Raw genomic sequence first — 10,591 nt, forward strand, 5'->3', positions numbered from 1 at the left:
AGCTGCACATTACTGTGCAGGAGATGTAATATGCCAAAAATATAGGTGAAAATCAGTGGTGTAAAGTACTAAAGTTAACATAGTGTTGTGTACTGTAACTAACAACGAAAAAAGATTTCACGGAGTTGTCCTCCCTGCGTAAGTAAATAATTATAGTGGTTATTTCGATTGGTCCACATTTTACCAGGAACGCCTTTGTCTTTTTTTAGTTGTATGATAATATCATTGGCCAGTTGACACATGGGTGTGGCTGTGTACACATTTTGTAGAAGTCTATTGAATGGTTTCATATCAGCGTTTTTAGAGGCGATATCCCAAATTACCTGTAATAATTGATGGACATGGATTACACAGCAACCCAAAGTGGGTTCACACAGTGTAAGTTACTTGGTCAAAGGATTGGTAAGATGTCTTGCTTTTTGACCGAGAAATCAAGCTAACGTATGCTAGCTCGTTAACCGGCATGCTAATAACTAGCTTGTAAGCTAACCCACTCCATGTCTGCTCTTCAAACCAAAACTAACCACCTGGCAAATGTATCTCGACAACTCTTTTTTTTGTCATATTTTGTGTGTTATCAATCATAAAAGCACATTTCTTGCCAATATAGCTAGCTGACACCATGTTGCACAAGACTAAGTTAGCTAGCTTGCTCGTGGTTAGCCACATTCGATAATATCACCAAATAGGTTTTCATATTCTATGTAGACAGAGAACCTGAAACATGTCTGATCAGTTTCGGGCTACATTATTCAGGTTTACGTTAGAAGGTCGCGCTATTCGCTCTCTAGAGTTACGTTTTCTTGTATCAAGCCTTTTACGTACTGTCCGCATTGCTTCTAAATCGGGTCATGGGACTGTGCCTCTGGTTATATTAGCTAACGTTAGGTTCTTGTTGGTCTCCGCCCAGTGTCCAATCAGAACTTGTTCCCAAAACATAGCTACAGTAGCCACCTTCAGGAAGTATTCACACATTACATTTTTTTTATTTTAAATTTAGCACCCCTTGACTTGTTCCACATTTTGTGTTACATCCTGAATTCTCTCTCTTTGTCTCTTTGTCAAAAGTTGTCATGAAGGCATAGGGTGGCTATTTTGAAGAATCTCAAATATAAAATATATTTGGATTTGTTTAACACTTTTTTTTGTTGGTCACTACATGATTCCATATGTGTTATTTCATACTTTTGATGTCTTCACTATTATCCTACAATGTAGAAAATAGTAAAAATAAAGACAAACCCTTGAATGAGTAGGTGTTCTAAGACATTTGACCGGTACTGTATATATATTGCACTGAGATGCATTGCCTTAGAAAGCTGCGCCACTCGGGAAATGAAGTACAGAAATACTTGATTGACATTAAGTATTCACACCCCTGAGTCAATATTTTGTAAAAGCACCTTTGGTGGTGATTACAGCTGTGAGTCTTATGGGGTAAATCTTTGCGCTTTTCACATCTGGATTGTGCAATATTTGCCCATTATTCTTTTTTAAATTCTTCAAGCTCTGTCAAGTTGATTATTACTAGACAGACATTTTCAAGTCTTGCCATAGATTTTCAAGCCGATTTTAAGTCAAAACTGTAACTAGTCCACTCCGGAACATTCAATGTTGTCTTGGTAAGCATCTCCAGTGTAGGTTTGGCCTTATGTTTTAGGTTATTGTCCTGCTGAAAGGTGAATTTGTCTCCAAGTGTTTGTTGGAAAGCAGACTAAACCAGGTTTTCCTCTGGGATTTTGACTGTGCTTATAGCTGTATTCTGTTACTTTTGAATATTTATTTATACTTTTTTTAACCCCCCTTTTTTCTCCCAATCTCCATCTTTGTCTCTTCGCACTCCCCAACGGTCTCAGGAGAGGCAAAGGGGGAGTCATGCGTCCTCTGAAATATTACCCACCTAACCGCGCTCCTTGACACCCGCCAGCTTAACCCGGAAGCCAGTCGCACCAATGTGTTGGAGGAAACACTGCTCAGCTGGCGACCAGTGTCAGCTTGCAGGCACCCGGCCCACCACAAGGAGTCGCTAGGTCACGATTAGTCAAGTAAAGCCCCAATACCAATAATATGATGCAGCCACCACCATGCTTGAAAAAATGAACAGTGGTACTCAGTAATTGATGTGTTGGATTTGCACCAATCATAACACCTTTGTATTCAGGACAAAAAGTAAATTTTTCTTTGCAATTTTTTTTGTAGTATTACTTAAGTGGCTTGTTGTCAACAGGATGCATGTTTTGAAATATTTTATTCTGTACAGGCTTCCTTCTTTTTACACTGTCATTTAGATTAGTAATGTGGATTAAATACAAGGTTTTTGGTCCATCCTCAGTTCTCATATCATACCCATTAAGCTCTATAACTGTTTTAAAATCACCTTTGGCCTCATGGTGAAATCCCTGAGCAGTTTCCTTCCTCTCCGGCAACTGAGTTAGGAAGGACGACTTTATCTTTGTAGTGACTGGGTGTATTGATACACCATCCGAAGCCTAATTCATGACATCACCATGAGCAAATGGATATTCAGCATCTGCTTCTGTTATTTTTACACATCTACCAATCAGTACCCATTTTTTTACGAGGCATTGAATAACCTCCCTGGTCTTTGCAGTTATATCTGTGCTTGAAATTCACTACTAGATTGAGGAACCTTACTGTTGGGTACAGAGATGGGATAGTTATTCAAAACAATCATGTTAACCACTATTGGTGGTCCATGCATTTTATGTGATTTGTTAAGCACATTTTACTCCTGAACGTATTTAGGCTTGACATAACGAAGGTGTTGAATGCTTATTGACTCTAGGCGTTTCAGCTTTTTTATAAATGTCAAAAAATGTCTACAAACAAACTTTCTCTTTGACATTTTTGGGTATTGTGTGTAGATCAGTGACACAATCACTATTTGTTAAATGTTTTATTCAGGCTGTAACACAACCAAAATGTGGGAAAAGTAAAGGTGTGTGGATACTTTCTGAAGACATTGTACTTGCTAAAATAACTGGCACCGCTCTGGTAAGCCCAACAATGGCCTACTACTGGGTGTCCCAATTTGGCAGCATCTTGTGCAATTGAACTTGGGATTTGTAGGACCTGGTGGCTGACTTCCTGGACCGCTCCATAACAAGCCTAGGTAGTACTATTGACTGAGTTGGTGATTCATTCTGCTCTATAATTCTATATATAGGAAGTTGTTTGATGCAATGGAAATGAATGGGCATATGCTCTATGATAGAGCCCCCAATCTCTCAAAAATCCAAGGTAGCCATGAGCCAGGGGGTTCGGTTAGGCTTACTTGGGCTGACACTCTTAGTGATTTTTTTTTTTAAAGGTCTATGTCCCTAGAGTTGGAAAATGTGAGAGCAGCGCAGCAATGTTAGCCTTCTGTGTGTTATCACTTTCTTTCATCACTCCCACCCCATTCAATTTTCCCATAGGGATTTTACCCTATGACAAACAATGTCAATATACAGCAAGTTGTTGTTCACTTATACCCTTTAATCATATATCATTGGAAAGCATAGATTCACAGCTATCCATCAGACATATTTTTGGGAATGTTCAGGCCAACGTAACTTTGACCTCTAAGGGTATTTTAAACTTTGTTTGACAAGTGGTTCTGAAAGGTCATGAAATTACCTTTTCAAATGATATACAATATAACCAACCTTTTAAAAGCACCAGCTATAACTAGCTTTGTATATTATGCCATTGGCATTAGAATGTTGGAAGCATAGACATAACATTCCATATAATGGGGCAGCTGTGTTTATTGATTGTGACTTTGGTGATAAAGGCACCAAATTGCACACACACAGCTAGAACAGGGGTTTAAAAATATTTGTAGATACAGGGCCATCACAGAATTCACGCATTACACCCACAGAAGCCTTTTTCCAATATGACCGCCAAACAACTCAATGAGGTCTTATTGGACAACTTCGCATGAAATATAATTTGTAGTATGCCCAATTTCTTTTTTATCGTGATGTAGAATACACAACCAGATGAGCCTGTGTGCTAACTGTTTTCGGGTAGATGGAAAAGCAAATGAAAGGTAATTAGAAATGCCTGGCAGACCTAATTATTTTCATCAATCCAGTGGCCATTTGTTTTGAAAACTCCCATCACATGTGCGCTACAGAAACATGGCTAGCCAAACACAACTTGTTAGTGTGCACCAGTTTTTTATATGACCCTTTAAAACTACTACTACTGCTTGTAATATTGTACAATTTGCCCAGTTAGCAATAGCCCATATTAGCAGACTTATTTCATTAAACATCACAAAGCTAATTATCATTATTATCGATATCAGTAAAATGTCCTCGATAAATCCTTGGTTTGGTTAATTTTGGGGTTTATCGACCCAGCTCGACAGTAGACCACAAGCGAAGATCTATAAATGTGTCCTTGTTTGAATGTTTCTTTGGTCCATTTTGAAATAGAGCCTACTTGTTCTGGCTGACTTCTAGCCAGATATCTCTCCTTGAGAAGGAGGTTCCTAATCTCAAGGGATCCTGTTGTTAAGCATTAATAATACGATTAGTCTACAGTGCAGGCCAATGAATGTCTGTGAAAGAAGGACAAAGCATAAATTGATAGGAAGAGGCTGGGGTGACGTAAGGATGTCCTTCTGCTTAGTGTGTGATGATGGGACCATTCTGTCCTCAGGGGATAAAACACACCCAGAATTTATGACTGAGAGCAGGGTTTGTCTTACACATGGAGTGAAGAGACCCCATTATTGGCACTGTCTGATTCGGCCAGGCTATTTGCTGCTACGTGTCAAAGTGCACTGCATAGCTCCTTCTTTTGCAGCAAAAAAATGTTGGTCCTTCAAATGCATTGGAAGATTGCCATGTTTGTCACCTTACAACTTCACATAACATCACAGCTATTAACAATGCATGCATGTGTTGCGCAGTACTTGCAGTCTGTATCCCCCACTCCACTGACCAGAATGTGGTATCGTCCTCCTCTTGTGTAATAGATCCCAAATTGAGGATGAGGAACACGTCAAAGGACAGAACAGATCCCAGCCAGCTGTTTCACGACACCAGCGCAGCGCCGGGGGTGGAGCCCGCTGGGTTCCCGCGCCAGGGTGTTGGTGTGATGGGCTACCCCGGCCAGACCCTCCTCTCAGACCCCATGTCCAACTTGGCCATGGCGTACGGAAGCAGCCTGGCCAGCCAGGGCAAAGACTTGGTAGACAAAAATGTAAGACTCATGGTACTGATGGTAATTAGTTGTGGTACCAGTTAGTAAGTAGCAACATTAAGAAAGGCTAAATCATCTGGGTTTTTCTCCCATTTAATCTACAGCTGGATCGTTTCCTCCCCATCTCCAAACTGAAATATTACTTTGCTGTGGACACAGTTTACGTGTGCAAGAAACTCGGACTGCTCGTCTTCCCCTACATGCACCAGGTAAGATCTGGTCGCCATCTGTTCATATTGCTTGTGTCCATGTCCAGACTCCGAGCTACCAAGCTGATACTGAACTTACGCCCTAGGATGACACTCATTGACTGGGTGACTAAAGAAGATGTATGTTTTTGTTTGTTTTTTGTTTTAGAACTGGGAAGTGAGCTACCAACAGGACACCCCAGTGGCTCCACGCTTTGATATCAACGCTCCTGACTTGTACATTCCAGGTAAAGGAGATTTGGTCAGGTCTACCACCCTGACTGAACCAAACTAATAAGACTCACAACTAGCCTATTGTTTTTTATGTTGTTTTGCAGCAATGGGTTTCATCACATACATCCTGGTGTCTGGGTTAGCACTTGGAACACAGAACAGGTAAAGGTGGTCCACTTCCACTCACTTTTTTTGCAACTTTCTTCCCAGTTTTCTGTATAAATAGTATCCTGAAACTTGTATCTATCTCAACCTCCTGTCTGTCTCTAGGTTTACCCCTGAGATCCTGGGCATGCAGGCCAGCTCGGCCCTGGTGTGGCTCATCATGGAGGTGCTGGCTGTCCTCCTTAGTCTCTACCTGGTCACAGTCAACACAGACCTCACCACCATCGACCTTGTGGCCTTCTCCGGATACAAATATGTGGGGTATGGATGGTCTCTCGCTCTCTGACATGATTAGTATGACTTTGTGGTTCTGGATTTTCCTGTCTTTCAACTTTGATGTCGTCTGATTTAAAAACAAAAACAAAAAGTTGTATAGACATGATGACACATTGACTACTCGGATGAATTGTGAAGGATTCCCTTGTGTGTGCAGGATGATTGTAGGGGTCGTGGCAGGGTTACTATTTGGTCGAACGGGTTATTACCTAACGCTGCTGTGGTGCTGTATATCCATCTTCATCTTCATGGTGAGTAGCAGGAAGAGCTAACTTTAGAATCTAATTTACTCCTGCCAGTGCCTTGACTACTGCACTCAGGTTTACAAGCTACATTTTTGCTCCCTCCCTTCGTCCTCTCTTCAGATCCGCACATTGAGACTAAAGCTCCTGTCTGAGGCAGCAGCCCAAGGCGTGTTGATCCACGGGGCCAGGAACCAGCTGAGGATGTACCTGACCATGTCCATCGCAGCCGCCCAGCCCATATTCATGTACTGGTTGACCTATCACCTGGTCGGGTAAGACCACGAGCTGACCAGGAGCGTTTCATCTGACAAGACACTACCTCTCTATGGAAAGATGAGACTGTTCACTGACCATCACCTCTCCCAACCATTCGCTGCGGAGGTGCGGGACACTTGCACAGATAAATAAAAACACACAAATGGCTTTGGAATCAGCATTGCCAAGTCTCACAGCACAACTGTAACAGTAGGGTTTGACTTGTCTTTTTGTATAGTTTTTTTTAAATGTAATTGTCTAAAAAGAATAATTGACTGGCTTGTCATGTTTTGTATACTGTAATTTAGTCAATTATGTTTTCTAAGCATTTGTGAACATATGGTTGTATATTAGCAATCTAGCTTGGGCCCTCAATCTCCAACGCTTTGACTGAGCCAAGGATGGAAGCACAGTTAAGGCAAATGTATAGCCTATGTAGCTAATTGCGTTGCATACTTACGCAAATTGGCTGTCCTGCAGGATTGCATTGCAGAATTTGCAGCCTAAAATTTGTAAGGTGTCACAACTACACAGGGAAGCCATTTTGACTAACTGCGTTCTTGCGTTACACACTTACATTGACTGAAATGCTTTAGCATAATTTGCCTGCACCGTCCAGTGAACAAAAAAAAAGCACTCTTATCCTCATTCATAGGATGATGTATTCAAACAGATTTGTGGATGTTTGTAAATAGGAAGGAGAAAAATGTTGTACATGTCTGACGTCTTGGTGACACAAACTGAAGCCCAAATAAAGGCTTTCTATCATGTAACAAAGCCATTAAGAAATCTTACATTAAAGCTGATGCTTTTTTAAATAAGCTTGACAAAAAAAAACAGGAGCATATGACACTGTAATTGATATTCATGTTCAAACTGGAAAAGGGAACAGGAAAAAATATACAGAGGTTTATATGTTATAATTACTAACTTTAATTTAAAATGTAGGCTTGTTAATAGAAGTATGCTAAAATGGTGTTGCGTTGCCATGCTTCAATTGCTTTTATGAATAATTGATATACAGAAACATAACATGGATCCTCTTATGCTCTCTACAGCCTGATAAATAAATTGAAACTGGGTTGCACATTTTTTATAGCTTTTTAAAATTTAACTTATGAAGCTGAATCTGTCTTATGTCCAATATCACTAACACACACTCAAACGTTGATTTCTGTTGATTCAACAGGAAATAAGCTTTCATGGTCTGGTTGTATCTATGTAAGATTAACACCTTAGCCCCTTCCCACTCTGCCCCAAGTTAGGATATGATAAATCCTGTTTATCTTGACATAAGCAGATGTATTTGACAGATGTTCCTGTCAATCTTGATCCAACTCTTGAGAGTCGGCATTCCATACCAGATGCATCATACTCTGTCACATGGCACAATCAGATAACAAAAGCCATGATTTACACTTTGCATTAACATGTGGATTGCTATCGGATCAAGATGTGTTGTGTCTACACATGGTAATAAAATGTGTATCTTATCTGCCACTGCGTCCGTATTGTGCCCAGATGCCATGGTCCATCCCTGAATGAAAATTCATTCAACCTGACTTGGACCTTTTGTTATGACACAAGCTGTATAAATTAACAGAAAACCGCACAGTTTTAGTTTTATACTGATCATTAAAGCCTATTTTTGTTATCCAACGATGTAAGACTTGCCGTAATAGGCTGTAGTCCCGATAACCTCGACCGGTCCACAGCCATACAAAAAAAACCTCACTGCACAAACGAGCTGAATATCTGTATGTATGTACAAAATACAATTATTTCACAGTATAAGTATAAATGACACGTAAAGGCCTTAATGCACACAGTAAAAACCGAAACAAGTTGAGTTCCAGAGTAGGCTACAAAGTGCATCTCAGAATGACAACGCATTATCCAAACATTTCTGGACAGGGTTGTTCTTTACCATGGATGTTGTCTTTATATTATTGAAATCTTGTATTGTAAATCACATTTAGCACGGACCTAAACAGCACCAAATGGAGAAAAAAAGTGATTACAAACATGGTTGAGTTTCCTCCAAATAATTGGATCAGTCATAAATCGCTAACGTAACCTGAATATGATAACCTATCGCAAGACGGGTGGTCAAATTATGAAAATGCTTGGATAAAAGTGGCAATCAATAAAAGGAGCACGCATGTAAAGAAAATGGCTTCATAAAATAATAAAATGTTAATCTAAGTAGCCTAAATAGTCCTTTGTATCGAAACCTATATTACATTGGACAGTGGCCTCGTTCACTTTTACAGAAAACTATGTGCCTTCTGCACTTCATTGATAGCTGGAAAATGCTCAAAGATTCACAGAACATAATATGATACAATGTAATCCTTTTCAATTTTAATATATTCTAATACCAATGTATTATTTTCAAACCTGATAGGCCTATAGCAACTGAAATGGACTATTCACCATCTGCCCCCCATTCGTTCTGGCTTGATCTAAAGGTACAGGTGGAAAATTAGGCCTACACATTATACCATATACTTGTCAGGCACTGCGCTTTTCTGCTGCGACCCAAACATTGTTGTGGGAGTATTATTGTATCTTTTTGCATTGTGTTATATTTAATAATAATCCATGATTGCAAATTGGTGTACAACTTAGTCCATGAATGAGAGAAAATAATAAAATCTACTACTACTACTTATACTACTACTACTTATACTACTACTACTACTACTACTAAATGGGTTTCTGACCATGTTCTGAGAAAGACTCATCTACATATGTCAGGGGATCTCCATACAAAAATATTATTTGGAATTATGTTTACTTTGCCATTCAACCACTTATTTCAAGGTGTAAAATGAGATCAGTTATGCCTCATAAAGATGGCTGTAGGTAGTCTGATTAGGTAGTGACATTATGGAAGAAAAGCACAGTGTGGTTTTACTTCTCCGAAAAAGATTATTCTCTACATGTCTGTCTACAGAAACTCTGTAGACAACCAAATATAAATTATCCATCTGCTTTGATTCATGTTTTTTTCTTTCAGAGTCATCGATAGGTTTCTAAAACGAGAAGTGGTGCCCAATATTGCGAGACAATGTATCTCCAGATTCACAGTTAAGAGTATGTTCTCCCAAGCCCCTGAATGATATTACATGTACATATAATATTTATATCGCTGTTTCCTTAATAATGGAATGCAAACTCAAAAGAACATCACTGCAATGTTTCTTACAAGAGAAAATGTGATCTAAAAACTCATACAGTCTAAATGATTCATTATGGTTATATATAACTTAGAACAACATCACCTGGGAAAATAATTAGATGGTGATTATTTATATGAAGAAACTGTGAATCTGCTGAATCATGTCTGTAACAACAGAGATTTTGTTTTTCAGTTATTTTAAATTTTTATTTCACCTTTATTTAACCAGGTAGGCAAGTTGAGAACAAGTTCTCATTTACAATTGCGACCTGGCCAAGATAAAGCAAAGCAGTTTGACAGATACAACGACACAGAGTTACACATGGAGTAAAACAAACATACAGTCAATAATACAGTATAAACAAGTCTATATACGATGTGAGCAAATGAGGTGAGATAAGGGAGGTAAAGGCAAAAAAAGGCCATGGTGGCAAAGTAAATACAATACAGCAAGTAAAACACTGGAATGGTAGATTTGCAGTGGAAGAATGTGCAAAGTAGAAAAAAATAATGGGGTGCAAAGGAGCAAAATAAATACAGTAGGGAAAGAAGTAGTTGTTTGGGCTAAATTATAGGTGGGCTATGTACAGGTGCAGTAATCTGTGAGCTGCTTTGACAGTTGGTGCTTAAAGCTAGTGAGGGAGATAAGTGTTTCCAGTTTCAGAGATTTTTGTAGTTCGTTCCAGTCATTGGCAGCAGAGAACTGGAAGGAGAGGCGGCCAAAGAAATAATTGGTTTTGGGGGTGACCAGAGAGATATACCTGCTGGAGCGCGTGCTACAGGTGGGTGATGCTATGGTGACCAGCGAGCTGAGATAAGGGGGA

The 10,591-nt window shown here is 39.5% G+C and overlaps 1 protein-coding gene across 2 annotated transcripts; it reads left to right on the top strand.

The window, feature by feature from the left end:
• The first annotated feature begins 232 nt into the window (after nucleotides 1–232).
• LOC123993032 (protein YIF1B-like) lies at nucleotides 233–7,423 on the top strand. Of its 2 annotated transcripts, none has more exons than XM_046294771.1 (8): nucleotides 233–402; nucleotides 4,994–5,220; nucleotides 5,325–5,429; nucleotides 5,578–5,656; nucleotides 5,747–5,804; nucleotides 5,913–6,068; nucleotides 6,241–6,334; nucleotides 6,449–7,423. In XM_046294771.1, exons 1-8 carry the CDS (start codon nucleotides 336–338, stop codon nucleotides 6,602–6,604), a joined length of 942 nt encoding a protein of 313 aa, XP_046150727.1. In that variant the 5' UTR covers nucleotides 233–335; the 3' UTR covers nucleotides 6,605–7,423. The 2 variants fall into 2 exon arrangements, with proteins under 2 accessions (XP_046150727.1, XP_046150728.1); XM_046294772.1 differs by having other exon boundaries at nucleotides 233–378.
• The last annotated feature ends 3,168 nt before the right edge of the window (nucleotides 7,424–10,591 follow it).

This window comes from Oncorhynchus gorbuscha, linkage group LG13, assembly GCF_021184085.1.
Source record: "Oncorhynchus gorbuscha isolate QuinsamMale2020 ecotype Even-year linkage group LG13, OgorEven_v1.0, whole genome shotgun sequence".
In the NCBI taxonomy this organism is placed as follows: Eukaryota; Metazoa; Chordata; class Actinopteri; order Salmoniformes; family Salmonidae; genus Oncorhynchus; species Oncorhynchus gorbuscha.

Coding starts and splice junctions, on each gene's coding strand:
- LOC123993032 (XM_046294771.1), top strand. CDS start 336: ATGGACATGGATTACACAGCAACCCAAAGTGGGTTCACACAGTGTAAG. Junction 5,430..5,577: donor TCTTCCCCTACATGCACCAG/GTAAGATCTGGT, acceptor TTTTTGTTTTAG/AACTGGGAAGTGAGCTACCA. Junction 6,335..6,448: donor TATCCATCTTCATCTTCATG/GTGAGTAGCAGG, acceptor TCCTCTCTTCAG/ATCCGCACATTGAGACTAAA.